Genomic DNA, 20695 nt, shown 5'->3' on the forward strand with positions numbered 1-20695 from the left:
AAAACATGATTTAAAATGAGAGAAGTAAGTGTACTTGGGCAATCTAAAAAAAGCACTTATGACTGAGGTTTAAGAGATTCTTCTAAAGCTCCAGAGAGTGGCAGATACACTATTCTTTCATCCTTAGCCAATTAAAAGTCCTGAAAACATTCAGTGGCCGGGACTTTCCTTCCCCATTCCATCCAGCAACAATCCCACCCAGTTATAATAGTTCCCATAATACGTTTCACCAGAGTATCTCGACGTGCTCTATGGATATTAATTAAGCCTCACCACCACTGGAAGGCAGGTATTACTTGTGATTACTTGTGCACTCCATATTGTTTATGGACATATGCTTATGAATGATGTAACTGGGATATGCTTTATGCAAAAGGTCTCTTGTAAGGTATCATAACAAAGGTTATAACCTACTGAATACATTCCTCCTATTTGTATGCATGTATCATTCTTGTATCTGAAGCTAGAAATATGAAGTATAACTCTGAGGTCCTATTGTAATTATGCAAAGTGTGGGCCATTAATGGTGGTTTAGAATCTTGATGGCTCCCACTGACTAGAACAATTGGTTGTAAATGGTTTATTTACCTGCAAGCCTTCCTGTGTACCTGTGGGCCAACCCAAGAAAAATTGAGACTAGGGGTCTTACAGTGACATGTGACCATGTCACCTATGCTGGAATCCATCTTAAAACTGGTACTTTTCCATTTAGAAGGGGGGTGGGGACCCAGAGAGACAAAAGATTCCTGCCTTGTACCAAAGCTGTAAAAGGGGGTGGAACAGGATTAAGAAAGCTGCCAGTCATGAGAAAGACTCTGCTTACCAACTGAGATGTCTGCTCGAACTAACAAGAACTCTACCAGGGGAAAGGATTGGGCCCAGACTAGGAAGGAGTCTAGTCTGTGAAAGAAGCTTATTGGAACATCTCTGAGGGGGAGATGTTACCTGTAATCAGTTTCTTAATGTATTAGGCTTAGACTTGCACGTTTTGTTTTATTTTGCTTTATGACTTACTTTGTTCTGTTTTTACTTGAAACCACTTAAATCCTACTTTTTATACTTAATAAAATCACTTTTGTTTATTAATAAACACAGAGTAAGTGATTAATACCTGGGGGAGCAAACAGCTGTGCATTTCTCTCTATCAGTGTTATAAAAGGCAGACAATTCATGAGTTTACTCTGTATAAAGCTTATACAGGGTAAAGCGTATTTATTTGGGGTTTGGATCCCATTGGGAGCTGGGTGCTGGAGACAGGTAACTTGCTGATGTTTTCAGTTAAGTCTGCAGTTTTGGGAGCATGGACCAGACCCTGGATCTGTGTTGCAGCAGGCTAGTGTGTCTGGCTCAACAAGACAGGGTTCTGGAAGTCCCAAGCTGGCAGGGGAAACGAGCTCAGAGGTAATTTCAGCACATCAGGTGACAGTCCCAAGGGGGTCTCTGTGACCAAACCCATCACATTACTTTTCCCTTTTTATAAGTGGGGAAACAAAATCAGGGGGGGTTGCATCTTCCCTAGTTTAGAGGAGTCACTGACAGAGGTGGGAACAGAACAAAGATTTCCCATTTCCCAAATTCTCTGTTTAACCAACCATGCTTTAAATATTTGGATAGTTCTTTAACCACTAGACAGTACCTTTAACATTGAGACAACAGTTTTTAACACTGATGTCCATGAAACTCTATGGCCACTGAGTCTTATTAGAAACACAGGAGAGTTTTATTTGTTTGGCTTCTATTTCTGTACAATGAACATGAAATACAATCAAGAAAGAGAATTAGGGCCATGAATGTTATATGAACAAACAAAAACACTGTGCCTGGAGCTTGTTCTTTCAGAAGATTAATGTGCAATTGTAAGGACAAATATGAGGCTCAGTAAACCTCCCTTGAACCTTCCAATGGGTTATAGGTATAGAGCCGGTTTAAGCCAGTGTTCCTACTTGACTCATGATCATTCCAGCTTTTGTTAAGAGAGACACTCAAATGAATCAAATTAAAAGCTCTGAGTTGAACATTAGCTGTGGATCCACAGAACAAAAATAATTATTGCTATCAATCAGCTGCACCATTAAAAGAAAACAGGAACCAAAACAGAAGCTATTTCAAATGTCAAGATAGCAGCTTCAAACAGGGCAACTCAGTTGGGTTGAAATTGCCACATACAATCCAACAAAATAAAGGAAACCATTTATTACCAGGGCCAGCGTTAGGTAAGGCTAATTGCTTCTGGTTCCACTTTGAGAAGCTCACTGTCAAGACTCCCCTGGCTCAGTGAGTATAAACAGCCACTGTCAACAAGACTACTAGCCTGCATTCTCTCCCGCACTCCAATCCCGCCAGAGATCTGGTGACACTGCCACGTTTGTAGGATGGGGATGGTTCCCATTTTGAGTTCTCCTGCAATCTCGTGGATGGGGATGCAAAGCAGAGCCTAATGGGAAGAGGAGTCATGGGCAGAATGAAGATGGGTGGGTTGATGTGCACTGCAGATCGAACCTCACATGATAATTTCACAGACTGTTCCCCAAAACCCAGGGCCAGCACTGGTTATTATAGTCCCCGAGGTACCAAGGGCCCTATTGGCTCATTTCAAGTCACTGTCACACATTAGCAGGATTCGAAAGAAAAAAAGTCCTCTTCCCTTTCACATCTTCTTCATCTTCTTCTTGCAGCGTTGGTTGAAGACAGGCGAGGAGCCCATCAGGCTGTCAGGAGAATGAGAACCATAACTGCTCTCAGATCCATTGGGGCTCTGCGGCATCCCAGCTTCGCTCATGCCCGACATGGGCTCCTCGAAGACATCGCTGCCTAGGACCCCGTGCCCATGAACATTGCCCTCCTCACTTTCCTGAGGCTCCATTTTCACTTGAGCCAAGTTCCAGAGAGGGGAAGCATTGACCTCGGCACCTGGAGAGAGAAAGAGTACTCATTAAGCACCAAGTAAAGAGTGCATGGGAACAGATGTACAGGTGCAAAGAACAGCAGGATCAGTGGAGAAAGAACAAGAGCAGGCTAACCCCTACGGCTGGGCTCACAAGGTTGGAGACAGAACAGCTGTGAAACAAAAAGACAAAGCATATAAAAGCAGTATTTCCTTTGATCACCTCCCTCCTACGGCAGGGGCTGACTAAGCCCGCACTGCCCCTCGCCTCTTTTCACTGCAGCCCTCTGCGGAATTTCCCAAGAGAATGAGTCAGTTTTAGAAGGGCCAGGCATCCTCCAAGAAGTCAATAGCATCAGCTAGTGCCAAGAGCACAGGGGTCAGGCCAAGATGCCCAGGCCCTGCATGGAGTCCGAACTTGGAGGACACTGCAGTATCACCATGGGGTGATGCCTTTATGGCCTCTGTAGGCCCTATAGTGTTCTGGTCCAACCTGTTCTGTGAAGAGATGGGAAATGGGGGAATCCTCTCCTCAGTGACTCCCTGAGGCCGTAAAGGCAGCACCCTATGGAGATACTGCTGTGCCCCCCAAGTCCTAGCTCCATGCAGGACCAGGACATCTTGGCTAAACCTGTGATGCTCTTGGCACTAGCTGATGCTGCTGAGTTCTTACTTCCCAGTTAAGATGCTTTTTTCCCAGATAGTAGCCTGACAGTCTCAGAACGGAGGGACATCAGAGCTCCACAAGTGATCACTGGACTTCCTGCCCTCCAGTACTTGACACTTGCAGGGACCCATCCCTTCTCTCCACAGGGCGCAGAGAAATCCTCACCACCACAGTGGCTTCCCAGCAGGTGCTCTATGGTGGGAGGCACTGTTTGAGGGGGCTGTGGGTATAGTTTGTATTTATTTTAAAGGAACTGATAATTCCTGGTAGGTGCCAACTGGGGATAGTCTGTATAGAAAGAAAAAAAACAACAAACTAGGCAGCAAAACCTAGGTCATATTTTCAGGGAGGAGGAAGGGCAGTTGTTAAGGAGCCCAGAAGTTCATAAGGAATTTTAAAAGTGATTGGATAAAAAAAAAGTTATAAACCTTCTTCATTATTATTGGTTATGCACATTGTTCACCCATGCCACTGTGTGATGTTCTTAAAGTCACCTTCATCTTCTCTCCCACCCTTCCCTCTTATTGTTTGTTACACTCATTTCTTGCATCTTCTCTTCAGTTACACTGAGTGCTTCAGGTTAGGGACTGTGATGTCCTAAGTGTTTGTATAGCACCTAGCACAATGGGGTCCGGAGTCTATTTGGGATTCTTGGGTGCTATCACAATGCAAAAAAAAAAAAAAAAAAAAAAAAGTAATAATTTCTTCCCAAAACTTAAACCAAGAACTCCTTTAGGAGGTCAATGAAAACTGGGATAGTGGACCACCAAACCTTTGCCCATTTTTCATTTTTATGCCAGCTCTTCTGGTCCTGTCTGAAATCAAGAAGAGGACCATTCACACCACATCCCTGACTTGACCAGAAGCAAAAAAGCATCAGATTACAAGCAAGTCTCTTCTCAGAGGCTCAGAAGATTGGCCATGAGATATGGAACCTTTCACTTCTTGGTCACTTGGTTTAAACCCTATTCAGGTAAATAGTGATTAAGCCATCAGTCATCTGATATCTGTTCAGTGGCCCATATGAAAGGAACTGGGTGGTTCTTAGTTCAGTTCATAGTGGCTAAATGTCCACATCACAAAGCCCAACACTATCAAGAAGTTAGTTATTTTATTTCTATCCTAGGATCGATGTGCCTTTTGTGTAAGATTATATCCAAGTTGTTGTTGTTGTTTTTTCCAAACACAGTGATGGGTGGATTTTGTTTTGTTTTAATTTTGTCCTTAAGAGGGATAATTATAGATTTTGTTATTTCTGCAAATTTATTTTGAAAGAAAAAACCCACTACCACAACTGTTACTAATTGGGCCCCTTGTTGAGAGTCTTAGCATAACAACGAAGAACTGAAGGGAGACGGAAATCTTCTCTCACACCTGAAATTTGATCCCTGGAGATCAGGGTTAAATTCACATGAAAAATAAAATGCAGATACAAACTAAGAAGCCAGCCTGGGAGATTTCCAAACCTAGTCTGCAGACTCAAGAGGCTTACCTCAAGTTTGAATAAGCATCTAAGCTTCTGGGTGCTGAGCCAAACATTTTGTACTTCCCCTGTTACTAGTAATTATACAAAGAGAATCTTTCCATTAACATCACAACGGTGTTTGCATTGTAAACCTTCCACAACTGCTTAGCCCAAACCAGGGCTTAGGGAGACCCTATGTGGTGGGCAGCAGGCAGCACAGGCTGTTTTGGTCTAGGAGCTAGACAGCCAGGAAGAACTACAGGGCCTATTGGTGTCCAGAAGCCTCACTAAAAATCCCCATTATGTTCATTACAAGTGAATCTATCCTCTTCTCAACCATGAGGATACATCATTAACATGCTATCAGGCTTAAGGCTACAGTCCCAGTCTAAACAATAATTGGAGGGTTTCCTTCTTTCACCAATTTCTCTTCACCATTAAGGCCTATTCCCTTTAGCTCCCTTTGTCATGGAGTGTTTTCACCAGTGAGTAAAACTACTTAACGTTTACACAGGACATTTCATTATTTCATTCAGAGCACTTTAACATCAAAGCACGTAACAAATTAACGTATTAATCCTCACAACACTCTCATGACATGACAACGAAATAGTATCCCAATGTTTGTCTAAGTTCCCCCATCTGCAAAGAGATGAAGTGATTTGCCCATGACCACAACACAGGACATACTCAGAAGCAGGATTAGAACTCAGGAGCCCCTGGCTCCTAGTTTTGTGCTCAAACCACTGGACATTGCTGTCTCCCTAATAGGCTAATTCCCATTTTGAAGATGCCCATATTCTAATTCAAGTAGCTTCCTCTCCCTCCATCTGATGTTATGCACTCAACATTGCCCAGCTCCACAGTGGGATTCCTTTAGAGAGAGATGTGGTTTCCAGCACACACAGGCCCTTGTGTGAACAGGGATCTTCAGAGAGGAACAGAACACGTCTATTCATAATTAGAAAACATCAGTCTGATATCAGAGGCGCACAGGGCATTTAATATACAGCTAGTATGTTATCCTCTGGGTCTCTCAAGTGGTAGATGCTAATAGCAAGCTTTTCGGATGAATCAGTCATAATCCCTTATGGCCCAGGAGTAGTTCACCATTCCCTCCCACACAAAATAAGAGTACTTCACATTTCAGAGGCACTGCAGAAAACAATACAAGCTCCCAGCAAAACATCTGAGCGATTTGTGTTTTTTAAAACTCAACAGTGTGTTATTCTTTAAACAACTAGTAGACTCTGACATCTAGTCTCCCCTCAGTGCACATGTAACTTGGATTAAGGTTAATAGAAGAGACCTCATCACTTTTAACTGGGTTTCTGAGTGAAACACTTATTTCTGCGGGGAATGGCTGAGTTCAGGTGGTTGTATATACGAATCAAAACACACATTCTTTGAATGTGGGAGTTCTTCATAATTTTCCAGAGAACTCAGAGTCAGTGCATGGTGCTGACTTGATAGCCATAGAGACTGAAACTTGTATGTAGATACAGAACAGGTACAAACACAGGCGGTAGTGGTACAAGATTCTCCCACCCCATCAACCAACATGCCTCAATTCTGACCTGGAGTGATGACTTCTAGGAGCAAGAGGGGAGTTCAGTCTCCATGGCCCAATCAGTCCTTGCTGAAGCTGCTAATTTAGTGGTGGTTTTGTGATTCTACTAGAATGGGACGGAGAGCTGCCAGCCCATTTCACATAATTGATCAAATAGCAATCAGAAGGTGATGACAATCAATCACTACCAGCTTGGGCCAAATTCAATCCTGGAGGTGAGCTCTAAGTCCCATCAACCAGTTCCCCCTTCCCTCGTTATTTGGTTCTTGCTCTTATACCCAGGTCAAAGAATGTGAACCACAATTTTTCGATTACATGAAAGTTCTGGCCTTGAGTCATGCTAGTGTGTTCAGCACTGTAAACCTTCACAGAAAACTAACAAACTAGACAGTCCCCCAGCAGCCAGCTGGCAGAACTAAACAAGCCCAAACTAATCCAGCAACAGGCATCCTCAGACAAGCTCCTCATCGCAAGTGAAACTATTTCTGTGCTGATCATTTCAGGAAGTGGTAAACTCCTGGCACCACCTCAAAAACAGAAAATCAACTGGATTCTTTTTGTAACTGTTTATTCATTAGGAATCAGAATAAAAAGCAGCTTTTTTGTGTGTTGTTGCTTCATATGCAAAAGGAAAGTCTGTTGGCCCTCCTCTTATACACATTTTACAAGTGTTCAAAAGTCTTTTCCCTTTGTTATACTGGATTGGCAGAAGGTTACCCTTATTCAAACATATATGACCATAATTCTATGCTAGTAGCAGCAAACACTTGAGTAATATTATTGTAAGCTGCAGTGCTTGAACCATTACTGTAGAATGGAACATCATAAGGGCTTAATGCTTCCAGTGACTGCAGCCATTGCTGTAGAATATTTTCTACTGTATACTTTTTATGCTAACACAATGGCTGCTATCATTAGAGTAACATTAGTGCAAACTCTGCATCTTGCAGTATTACTGCCGAATACGCCAATCTATTTGTATGGGGTAAGTCTCTAGCACTTCATTGACTACATTACATTTTGCTCCCTGTTTTGTGTCTTGTATTTGTGCAAGGTTTTAAATAAACTTCACTGCTGCTTTTTAATTTAAAACAGAACCTTCCTCCCACGTGACCAAAACCAACCCCCCATCAGCTGTAGCTTTGCTAAAGTAAAATACATGAGGCCATTTGGAAAAGCTGAGGGAGTTTACAGCAGAAGGCTGCCCCTTACCTGTAGCCTGGGGGGACGCCTCTACTTCCAGATTGGCAGAAAAACGCTCACTCTGAGCTCCAAGGACTCCCACAGGCAAAGACTGGTCACCAGATGCCAGATCTCCCTCCAGCTCCTCACTTATGGGAAAGGTGATATCGCTGACTGGCTCCTCCTTAATCTTCACAGGTTTTGTGTCTTCTGCTGCCTTTTCAGGGTTGACAAGCTTCTCGTACTCTTCGGAGAGCTGCTTGCTAACCTGCCAGTGATCATTGGAGACAAAAAGGCTGGAATTTTCAGACAAAGCAGTGAAAGCAACTGAGTTGCAGTGTTCCCTCTCCCCAACAGATCACTGGTTTCTAATCAAAGGAAACAGGTACTCAGGCAGATATAAATTATACACATTAATAATAATAATGATGTTTTGTCCTTTCACAACTTCTGATGACTTCAAAGGACTTCAACAGGGTTAATTCATTAAGGCTTCAATAAGGTTAACGCACCCCTGTCTGGTGAATAAGTATCAGCAGCCCTATTTCATAGATGGGGAAACGGGGGCCCAGAAATTAACAAACTCACCCACCCAAGATCACATAGCAAGTCTGGGTCACAACAAGAAATAGAACCCATGTGTGTCCTGAGTCCCACTCCTAAACTTTAACTACTTAACTTCTGAGCTATCTGTCACCATTTTTAATCACAACCTACAGAACCTGGTTATCTTCTGTTCAATCAACAACAGAAATACAGTGAACATTTTCTCCAGCCATTTGAGTGAAATGAATATAGGGATGAAATTCAGCAGCAACCCTTCACCTCTAGAAACTTAGGTTCTTATCAACCATACATCATCAATGAAGTGAATTTTGCAGTCGAAGTCTAGCTGCTACTAGTGCTTGTCTGTATTGCACATTTCTGTAATGTTCAGTAGCCTTTTGCTCTGGAAAGGCCCAGGTTAGAATTACAGTGACTGTTACAGGTCTAGACTGAGGTGCAGTGGCACAGCTGTTTTAAAACAAAACCTACTTTCTCATCTAGACACACCCCAAAATAGCAGAGGTTACTGCAAGTCAAGAGTGAGCTGTAGTGGTACAGCTATGCGGGAAACCCAGACCTCAAAACAGCAAGGGGTGCTGTAGGTGGGGACTGAGATTACTAGCTAGAGTCTGTTTTATAAACATTCAAATTGAACAAAAAGTATTCATAATGCAAAAAGAGTCTATTTTAACCAATACAATCTTCATTTTTGAACAAAAAAATCTTTTAGTGAAGAGGAATCCAGATGATGTAGCTTTTTTTTTTTTTTTTTTTTTTTAAAAGATCAGAACCACTCACAATTTATATGCCACTGACATTTGCAGGTCTCTGATTTATGCAAACTCTGTGCAAGTCCTGCCATGCAGGAAGAGTGTGGAAGTGCAACTGAGCTGCCCCAAAAGTCTCTCAAAAACCAAGGTAGGGAGCACAGAATAAATCCCTAGGAAGATCAGATGAGGCAGATTTTGCCTCAGGTCATGGACTCTACAGGAGGTACAATTCTCAATGAGCATCAATATTATTCTCCTTCACATTCATAGCATTTACATGAGTCCATGAAGGGGAGAATATCTTTATATCTAGGTCACTAAAACAATATGCCAGCGTTTAACTCTGTGGAAAAACTAGTTCAAAAGAAACCAGTTCCCTGCAGTGATAACATAAATTTAAATTGCATTTTTCACTCCAAAGAGCTTTATCAAATCCAGAGTTGTTTCACCCTGAACCAGGAGTTGTTTCAGCATTCACTGAAAAATGTAGCCTCTTCTGGGAATAGGAGGCAGCAGCTGTTTAACAGCTCACAGAAAGACTACACAGCAGTGTATTCTCAGACTGAACTTTCTGTACAGTTTCAACAAACCACCTTATTTCACAAGCTATATGTTACAATTAGGTTGGTTTGTGCGCTCACTGCTTTACATTACTAAAATACATCGGAACATCCCAATGACCCACAGAAATAGAAATCAAGTTGATAAATCAGTACTGACTTTTTCCTTCTTCTGAATTTTGTTTTCCTTACATGGAAATTGTTTCACTTGTATGTCAAGCTGAACACTGTTTAACTCACTCAGTCATTCTGACAAATACCAGGGGCTTTCTAGTACTATGCATATCTCCTCACTCACTGCATGATTACCATTCTATTCAACTAGACTCTAGAGAACATTAGGAAATCAAAGTATCCTGTTTCTGTTGTTGGGTGGTTTACACAAATCCATGGAAGATCAGATAAATTATGGATCCAGGATGCTGAAACAACTCCTGGTTCTGGGTGAAACAACTCTGGATTTGATAAAGCTCTTTGGAGTGAAAAATGCAATATAAATTTATGTTATCACTGCAGGGAATTTAATCACAAATTCTCTGGTTGAATAGGCTCTCTCTGTAGAAGAATTTACTTGTTTGATCATCTATTTTCAAACAATAGAACTCTTCAATATTAAACAAGTTGTGGAAGCTTCTGTTGGAGAAAAGAAGATGGGGAAGGTCCAAACAATTTTCCTTTCTTACCTCCTTTATTGGGCTGACCCACTTTTCTGGACAGAAACACAGCTTCCTCCCGGGCCAACCATCCACATATTTCTAGATCGGCAAAGGGGCAGACAGCTAAGGGGTTTCCTCCCTTAAAGGCCAGGCATGCTACTACCACAACACTCCTAGCCTCGCCTTCTGGTAGTTTTTACTAAAACCCTCCCTGACCCCCCAAAATAAGAGATCTAGTTGGACATTAACTCGCTGATCCAGACAGTTCTCTGTATAGCAACAAGAGATTGCAGTGGGAGTGTCTTTCATTAAGCAGCATTTTTTACATCTCTATCCTTACCTGCAGCATGTAGCTGTGATAATCCTTAATGCGGTGCTGCCAGAACTTCTGCAGAGAGAGCACGCTGCCAATGCCCACTTCGTGGAACACCTGTTCCATTACGTCTGGGAAAGGCGTCTGCCCAAGCCGAGCTTCTCGATCCACAGTGAAGCGCAGCAGCTTGGTGAACTTCAAGCAGTACTCATGAGCAATGTCTGTCAGGGTCTCCAGGACGCTCTCATTGGCACACTCGAACCCCGCATGGGCCAGGATGGTGGCCATGGACTGGTAGAGAAGCTGCCGGCAGGAGGTCCAACTCAGCTCAGTTACTGGTTCCCCTTTCCCTCTAAAAGCAGAGAGGACAACATGAGCAGGCCTTCGCGCACCTCAGGAAAATAGGGAAGAGGAAAAAACTGTTGACTGTTAAAAGATCTGTGCCATTAATTTTGCAGAGGTGACCTGCAAAGGAAAAGCTGTTGGGTTTGGGTCCTTTAGGGCATCTCTGTTATGTATGGAGGAGGCCTAGAAGGTTTATTGGCTGCTTATTTTTTTTCCTGACAAATATCAGAAATGTAGAATCTCATCTTTCTTTTTTATGCTGGAAGACTCCTTGAGTGACTCAAATGTGGACTGAGCTTTCTCAGCCCTTAATTAAACCAAGAGCTTTTCTCCCAGAGGTCTGAATTAAACAGGTGCTAAACACACACACACAAAAGAAGGAGTTTTAACAACCTGAATGCAAATCTCTTCCCCGCTCAGTTAATCAGGTTTCACTTCCTTGTTATCTCTAATGTCACAGGCCTATTAGCTCTCCAGTCATCCACAGAGGCTTCCAAGACAGACAAGATGTAAATTTGTAATGTTAAAAAAAACAACCAGAGCACACACACTTTGTTAAATCGTGAAGTATGCACAAAAAGGTACAAGCCCATTTTTTCCAGGTCACCTCTAAGCAATGCACTTGGTACTATAGAAGAAGCAGGAAGAGAGAGACAGTACAATTTGCAATGTAACACAAAGCATGCTGGGAGATCCAGAGAAAGGCGCTGTCTTAGAACAGGGATTCATAGCTTAGGGGTTGTGACCACACTGCCCTTCCTCATATTGAGGGTGATGGGGTCCTGGATGGGAAGCAGAGGGTAGGAGAGGTATGGGAGAGGCTGAGAACCACTGGCTTACAACATTTACAATATTCTTGTAATGAGTGGGTGATAATTTTTTACTGAGGTGGGTTAGTATTTGAGAGTTTCACAGGGGAAAGAAAAGTTTTGAGGAATTTGAAAGACAAAAGAGCATATGCCTGGCCCAACAGACTTTAAAATTCTGTTCACTTGGTATGTTTTTTGTTTGCTTTTTAATACTTCACTCAGTTCCAGCAGTTAAACTAGACCAGTTAATTTCACCTTCAGTTTCTGATCAGTTTCCTTTTCTGATCTCCTTACAAACCCAACTTCCTAATTCCTCACCTCCTCCACAAACACTTGCACCACCAAATGTTTCCAATAACTTGCCACCACTTGATACCTTACAGATATCATCTGCTAACTGCTTAGTGGCTTGCTTAAGAGGAGAGGTTGGTCTCACTGCAATGCCTAGAATGCAGATGTCTACATCATAGAACATACCATCACAACTGGCACCTTTCAGTCTCAGAAAAAAATGCATGGCCTCAGAGCTTCAACTCCCCTCTGATCCTTAAAGAGGCCCCCCGCAAAACAGGGCTGAGCCATGGTATGTGTGTGTCACATAGTGAGAGGGAAGCATGCACTATTGCTATCGGTACCAAAACCCTTCTGTGGATACCTAGTAGAGGGCTTCATTTGCCAGGCTCTCAACACCACATTTTTCACTCGTATGAAATTCTTTTAAATAATAAAGTTAAAGTAAACAATTAATAGTACAGGAAAAGCCTCAGATCAGGGTATTACCTGGGGAAATAAGAATAGCTGTGTGGACCCCAGGTCATTAACTCCTCCTAGTTATTAATCTCTATGAAGTGACTCATCTGGATTTTTATTTAATTATGCCATCTGCCTTAGAATGGAGAAAGCAGGCTCTGATACACCAATTGAAAGATCATCTGGTTTCTCTGTAGCCCAAGCATCATCCATGCTGTTTTGTACCCTTTTTGTATTGCCATACTCTTCAGTAGCTCACGGAGAGCCCTATGCCTCTTACAATATCAGCACAGGGGGACTCGTTCTCCACTTTCTTCCACAGCGGAAGAGAACCACTGTCAAAGCCAGGGACTGGTCCTTTCTTTTTAGGTGGGTAGAGAGGCATGGTTAAATATAGTTAGTAGCTGTCAAATGAGGCACTTTGCAAGCTTAAACACTAGAGACATAATTCAGTTAGCCCATTTGAGGTACACCACCACCTCCAGCTACTGATTAACGATGCACAGCAACATTTAGCAGCAAAGAAGAATGCTGGAAAAGAACCTAATTACCATGTGACCAGGACACTGAGGTCAAAGGAATATAGTCAATATAAAATCTAATCCATTTAGAGAGAGAGAGAGCGAGAAAAAGAGACAGAAACAGACAGTTTCCCAGGTACAGTGCCTCTCTCTGTCTCTCCATCCCAATTTTTGTAGTTTCGTGAACACAGTTTCCTGGTTGGTTTTTTGTTTGTTTTTGTTTTGGTGTTTTTTCCTCACAGGAACAACAGGAGAAGGTGATTAATGAATTAGTTATACAGGGGAAACAGTGAAATTTCCTATACACAAAGTGCTGTCAAACGCCCCGTGTAAACAGACTTGGGGGGGGTGGGGAGGGGGAAGAGAGAGAGAACATTCCCCCACTCAACTCCTTTGAGCTAGCCTCATATTTGCCAGTGCTTGTATCAAAAGAAAAACATTTTCAGACAGAAGAGCGAATTTTACATTGAAGGTGTCCTTGTAGCAACAAACCTTTGCAAAAAAGGCCATAAGATTTTTTTTTTTCTAAATGACCATAACTAGTAAGAACCTTGGCTTTACACCTCATTCAAAGTTTGGCATCTCCAGAAACACAGCACTCCTAAACACTTATCCCTACTGACTTTGACAGCAGAATGCCACTTCCTACAGCTTCTAATGCTTTCCAAGAAGTCTCCCATCCAGCTACCAACCAAACCTGAGCCTGCTTAACACTTAATCAGTATCATGTAGCTATGAATAAACAGAAGAATCTTTACCCCTAAGATTTAGTCACCATGGGTTGGCAAGTCCCAGACTTGCAAGTGTGTAATTTGGTGGCTTAGATTTCGATCATCTCTGCAGAAGAGTATCCAGGCTATTTTCAGTTACCATAAATACTATGAGATACTGGCCCATTTGACAATAATAGATCCTCATTTACATCATAGATCTACATAAAGATCTATGAACACCTCTACATTTTTATGGACTACCACTGCGGTAGACGATATGGAGGAAAAACCATCTACCCAACCTAAGAATATATAAACTGAAATGCTGGTTTTTCCCCATCCCCGTCAATGGGCCCGAAATGTACAGAATATCACTTTAGCAAATTGACAAATCTGCCAACTCAGATCAATCAAACTTAGCCTTCAGAGTAAATGAGGTTGCCAGCCTCATAAAATGGCACATTTTCTGTGGCAGTCTCTTAACATGACAGCATGCCATCTATCTACTGCCCCCATATGAAGCAATCAGAAGCATTCTTGTGTCCAAGCCGCTCTCTAGCAAGGCCATTTCCTTTAAAGGAAGGAAAATCTGGTGGGCCATTTCCTGTTTAACTAGCATGTTAAAGTGAAGGTAATTGGGCCAATTCAATACGTGGAGCAACAACTGAGGTTGGCTCATGTAAAATAATGGAAGGAAGTCATAGTCTGCCAAAGGTGAGCACTGAACTAGCATCAGGTCTAGGGAAAGAAAAGATTATTTTCTCATGAGCACTTCAATTTTATGAAACATTACACCGCTGAGCTGATTTTTACCAAATGAGGTGCAAAAATTCCCATCACTTGAGAACCATTTCCCCCCCATGCAAAAGAGCAAAGGATGATGCTGGAAAAACAAGGTTAAATTAGATACAAAGTGTGCTGGAGCAGTGGTTCACAACCAGAGGTTTTCCAGGGGGGTGTATCAACTCCTCTAGATATTTGCCTAATTTTACAACAGGCTACATAAAAAGCACTAGCAAAGTCAGTATAAACTAAAATTTCATACAGATGACTTGTTTATACTGCTCTATATACTATACACTGAAATATGAGTACAATATTTATATTCCAATTGATTTATTTTATAATTTTATGGTAAAAATGAAAAAGTAAGCAATTTTCAGTAATAGTGCGCTGCGACACCTTTGTATTTTTTATGTCTGATTTTGTAAGCAAGTCATTTTTAAATGAGGTGAAACTTGGGGGTACACAAAACAAATCAGACATCTGAAAAGGATATAGTAGTCTGGAAAGGTTGAGAGCCACAGAGCTGGAGAACACAATGATTACAATAAGGAGAGCTTTGCTGGGCAAGGGGACTCTTAAGAACATAAGAACGGCCATACTGGGTCAGACCAAAGGACCATCAAGCCCAGTATCCTGTCCTCTGACAGTGGCCAATGGCAGGTGCCCCAAGGGGAATGAACAGACAGGTTATCCTCAAGTGATCCATTCGCTGTCACCCAATCCCAGCTTCTGCCAAACAGAGGCTAGGGGCACCATTCCTGCCCATCCTGGCTAATAGGTCCATCAATGGCTATCTTCCATGAATCTATCTAGCTCCCTTTTGAACCCCGTTATAGTATTGGCCTTCACAACACTCTTTGCCAGAGGGTGTTGTGAAGGCCAATCCTCTTTTTCCTTTCTGAATACACCTCTTTTTAAGTGTCTCCATTGTCTTTCATCTGCCTGCGCCCGGTTGTCCAGGGATAGCCAGGAACTGGTATAATTAGTGCTGATTTCACCCTTGGAAAAAGTTCCCAGGTGGATTATACCTAAACTGGCTGGGATTTGAGGATAAGATGCTGTACTAGTCCAGAGAAAGAGAGCTGATCTGCTCTGCATCCCCCAATCTCTACTATCAGAAATCCTGATCTTCAGCACATTCTCCCCATGCAAGTTGCAACTCCATTGGAAAAAAAATCAATCCCTAACCATTAGTGGGTACTTCCTGCCTGCTGCCATTCCCCAGCCTGGGAGGAGTGTGGCGCCTGCACCTGAACCAGAAGGTCAGGGAGGCCACTAACAGAGTCAGAGAGAACAGCAATGGAGGCCAGCTAAGAAACCTCTATCGGCAAGTGAGAAAAAGTATTTGAGATGCTTTGGGGGGGAAAAGAGTGAGGGAGTAGGTTGTCTCTCTTTTGAAGATGATTCCATAGCCGTTGGAGGCAGACAGAGAGAAAACTAGCAGTCATGTTATGGTAGAAGTCTCCAGCTCAGATGGTAATTATAAATCTGCTGTACATTAAACTTTCAATGCTGAAAACTTAACCCTCTGTTTTCAGTTCCTACACCAATGAAAACCTGCTAGTCTTTCTTTTTGTAAGTATATACACACTCTGTTTCCTCTAGAATGGGAGTTATTACAGTGAATAAAGGAACTGGAATAGTTCAGTCATCCAATTAGTCTGATACTGTGATCTGGCAGTGGAACACAATGGATGCTTCAGAGGAAAATATAAAAGCCAACCGTATCATAAAGAGGAAATGTCTTCCCTATCTCTGTTTATGATCACTGAAGAACGAGGGCTGACAACCTTTGTACTTTTATTCTAGCTAGTGTAACTGCAGCTGCTATTTTTAGTCACATAAAATGTCAATTCAACACAGAGATTTTCTCTATTCTATCCTAGAACTGAATAAAAACATACACTACATGGACCTTCAAGTTCCTGTCCTGCAAGAGTTTAAAACAGTTTAATCTGTGAGGCACACAATTAAACCATATTTTGCATTAAACTCCAAATTCACCAAAGCCCATTAAAAACTCCCTCTTTGTAACCCACAAAACATGTCACTCCCAAGTTGCACTGCACCAATTTTTCACATTTCTGACCTTAAGATTTCCTAGGTGGCTAACTGTTATAAATATTGTTTCCCTAGACCAGTGGTTCTCAAACTTTTGTACTGGGGACCCCTTTCACATAGCAAGCCTCTAAGTGTGACCCCTCTTATAAATTAAGAACACTTTTTAATATATTTAACACCATTATAAATGCTGGAGGCAAAGCGGGGTTTGGGATGGAGGCTGACAGTTCGCGACCCACACATTTCCCCCCCCCACCCCATAGCCTTGCAACCCCCTGAGGGGTCCTGACCCCAATTTGAGAACTCCTGCCCTAGACCATCTTCAATGACTGTAGTAGACAAGGAGAGGGTTGAGGTTCTGTTTTTATCAATAACTATCTTAATTACTCATTCCCTCTAAACATGAAAGGGATTTACAACATTTGTCTAAACCAAAGTGAAATCTGATCAAAAACATTTTGAACCTTTACAATGAAAGCTCAACTTAAAAAAAAAAAAAAGCTTAACACATCCATGAAATGAAACAAGTTAGAATGAATTAGCTATGCAAACTGCGTGCAAACAAGATCCAAGTAAGCCTCACTTGACTTCTCATCTTAGGTACCTGAGGAGGTCTGAAAAAGGAAGTCAGTAGGGCAAATGCATTAATTGCATCTAATGGTTAAATTACATAACTACAAGTCATGATCTAGGCCAGGGATCTGCAACCTTTGGCACACAGTAAGCCAGGCCAGTTTGTTTACCTGCTGCATCCACAGGTTTGGCCGATCGCAGAACCCACTGGCCGCAGTTCGCCACTCCAGGCCAATGGGGGCTACGGGAAGCAGCGGCCAGCACATCCCTCAGCCCAAGCCGCTTCCCACAGCCCCCATTGGCCTGGAGCGGCAAACCGCAGCCACAGGGAGCCGCAATCGGCTGAACCTGTGGACATAGCAGGTAAACAAACCGGCCAGCCCGCCAGGGGGCTTACTCTGGCGAGCCGCATGACAAAGGTTGCCAATCCCTGATCTAGGCTCTATGACTTAGCAGGGAACATGAGTTTTTGAGTGACCTTGGAAAAGCTACTTCACCCATATGCCTCTGTTCCCCATTTGTAAAACATGGATGATGCCTGTTTTTGCAAGAGTACTACAAGACTTGATTCACTGATATTTACAAACCACTATGAAGTCCTGAGGTATAAGGCAACATACTGAAGTACACATGACTATTATTATTTTAACTTGATGATATAAACAACTATTTTCTTGACATAGTTGGCATTCCCAATCTTATCTTTATACTGCTGACCTTTTCTTCTTTACAAGATGATGTTTTTCTTTCAAAGTGATTATTGAAACAGTGCCCCAACATGGTTCACTGGCAATTTAAAATATTGGTTTGGGTTGAACCAAAAAAAAAAAATTATTATTTTTAATTTTCAGCAAATCCAAACACAAAAAAAACATTTCAAATTGTTTGGTTTCAACAAAATCAAAATATTTTGTTTTGATTTAGACCATTTTAAACATTGGACTTAGTTTTAATTGTTTTAAATAACACAATATTGTTCTGAAAGTGCCGAAACATTTTGATTTTTTCTCATTTTTGTATGTGTTTTGTTGTTGCTTTTAAACCAAACAATTTGGCAAAATTGATACAAATTAGCAAAACATTTTGGTGTTGCCAAATCTGCATTTCTCACTGGAAAAGGTTTTGGCTGAAAAGTGTCGCCCTGCTCTACTTTCAAGTGAGACAGAAAGTAGAATTCCTAGCCATTTGTGGTCATTAAAGATCCCACAGCAGGAGAAGAAAGGGTGTTAACCCTAAGGTCCTATCCAAACACAATTGGTTAATCACTTTATGTTGACCTAAATTCCCCCTATTTCAATAGAAGTTATTCTTCTCTCCTACAACATATATGGAGTGTCTACCTTATTCCACCTAAGAGCATACTGTATTATAATGGTGAGACAGTGATCTCTGTAAATAAAACGATACAGTCGGTAAAGCACCTCGGCATCCTGTAGAAAACGCACTCTCTCTTGTTAATGTAGTGCTGGCAAAATAAAGATTGCTGTTTGAAAACCCCAGAGATTGGACCCCTATTTACCCAAAGAACAGGTGGAGCAGAGGCAGAAGCAATGCAAGTTTCCTACAAACTGTCCCACTAGCCCTCAGTTGGAAAAGCCAGTTTTAGGGAGAAGGGAATTCAGTGTCTATAACCATACAATTCTCTAAACTGGATTTGAATCAGCAACTGGATTTAAATGAGGAATCTAAAGATCAAAAACTATCATTGAACCTCTACAGCTCCTTCCAGCAGATGTCAGAACACATTTACAAACACTAAGCCTCACCCTGCTGAGAGACCAATCAGAATTGCTAAACACATTTTTACGGATAGCAAATGAATACACAGGCAAGAGTAGAATTCAAGATTTCCGACTTTAGTCTCCTTCTCTAATCACTATACCTTAGTCTCCCTCCCTCCTTAATGATCCTCTGAGACAGCCACTCCCCGGAAAAGGATCCACCTTGACTGCCTCTGTACATATAAAGTTGCGTGCAGAGACTTAATCCAAAGTGACATCAACACACCTATAAAAGTCGCTCTCTGGATCACTGTGCCTTAGCTGAAATGGCATTTTGGGGGTTTTGCTATCCAGAGGAAGCAGGTCATCAGGGAGGGGTGGGGAGGCAGGACAGGATGGCAGAGGCTCGCTCTCGTCTGTCTTTATGCCCTCCACTTGCTGCTGGTTCTGGGCCTGAGCCATGGCAATGAGGCTGCGCAGTCGTCTGTTGTGCTGGATGAGCTGAATAGTGTGAATGGTGAGGCTACAGGGCTCCGAGGGGATGTCCAGCATGGTGGGTGGCCTGGGCTTGTTTGCAGAGGGCTGATGTAATGGAGGATCTTGGACTTCCACAGTGCGAAACTCACGCTGAAGCAAATCAAAGGAGCTACGGTTGGCCTGACTGGTCGACACTGGAATCTCACCCCAATATCGCAGCATTTTGACACAAATAAGGTATAGCACCTAAAGTGACAGAGAAAGGTTTTTGAGAAGACGGTGGGCTTTTGATAGAAGAAACAAAGGAGTTAGGAAACTCCAAGCACCCTTCCAGTTATCAACAGCAAAAAATTCTCATTCGAGGACATGCTGAGAAGAAGTATGATCTTCAGAACACTTGCAAGAGGGTGCTGTTCTTAAGAGATTACATGGCTGCTGCCCCTAGAGAAAAAGAAAGACAGCTGTAAGGTTGTTTCACATTTATAATGCAGACTTTAGTTCTTCTGTGAATTCTTTCTTTAGGTGAGGGAGAACTGACAACCCAATTTGCCTTGTCTAGGAGAAATTTCAGAAGTTTACAAGTCCAATGGGTCCACTGTGTGTACGGAATTAGCTCCTGGGGGTGTTCAGTGATCAGTCATCTGAGCACTCCACACAGATCTTTCTTCAGTAAATCAGAGCAGTAAGAACTCAGAACAAACCATATGACTTACTGCTTTAATTTACTCCCCACTCAGCTGCAAGCCTGAACTGGTCCATAACACCCCCAGGAGACGGAACCCCAGCCTGGGTGCAGAGACACAAAGTATTATTCCCAGCAGCGCCTTGAACTTGTGCAGCGCTTTCCCCAGCAGGCTCCCATAGGCTTTCCAGACCTTAGGGAAGTCTGGGCCCCTCCTGCGGCTGCACCGTGCTGGGGACAGCAGCCCCCAATTGCTGAGAGGGGACGGACCAGGACCACGCAAGGAGTCGGTGGCGAAGCCGGGAGCAGACCCCGGAGCTGTGAGCGCTGCGGCCCGGCTGGAGGGAAGTCGGGGAGCGGAGACACCACCGGCTCGGGGGGAAGCGCCCGTAGGTCACGCTGAGCCCTGCGGGGAGCACAGGGGGAGGGACCGGCGCAGAGGATCCCGCCCCGCCCTTACCGAGCCCCGGCCCGCAACAGACGCCGGCAGCCTCGTGCTGTTGACACCTCGCAACCGACGGACTCCGATCACCCCTGAGCCGCTGACCTCTGACCCGGATGTAAACGATGTTCCGTTGGCGGAAATGGTCCCCCGGAGTCCCGCGCTGCCTGGAGGGTGGGGGTGTTCGCCGCGCTCTTCCTCT

At 42.9% G+C, this 20695-nt stretch overlaps 1 protein-coding gene across 1 annotated transcript; it reads right to left on the minus strand.

The window, feature by feature from the left end:
• Positions 1-1698: 1698 nt before the first annotated feature.
• On the minus strand, positions 1699-20650 carry SUPT7L (SPT7 like, STAGA complex subunit gamma). Its single transcript, XM_065589294.1, has 5 exons — positions 20512-20650; positions 19179-19810; positions 10641-10965; positions 7799-8036; positions 1699-2910 (listed from the first exon to the last, which is right to left on the minus strand). The coding sequence occupies exons 2-5, from the start codon at positions 19589-19591 to the stop codon at positions 2648-2650; spliced, it is 1239 nt and encodes a 412-aa protein (XP_065445366.1). The 5' UTR covers positions 19592-19810; positions 20512-20650; the 3' UTR covers positions 1699-2647.
• Positions 20651-20695: the final 45 nt, after the last annotated feature.

Source organism: Chrysemys picta, chromosome 3 (assembly GCF_011386835.1).
Source record: "Chrysemys picta bellii isolate R12L10 chromosome 3, ASM1138683v2, whole genome shotgun sequence".
In the NCBI taxonomy this organism is placed as follows: Eukaryota; Metazoa; Chordata; order Testudines; family Emydidae; genus Chrysemys; species Chrysemys picta.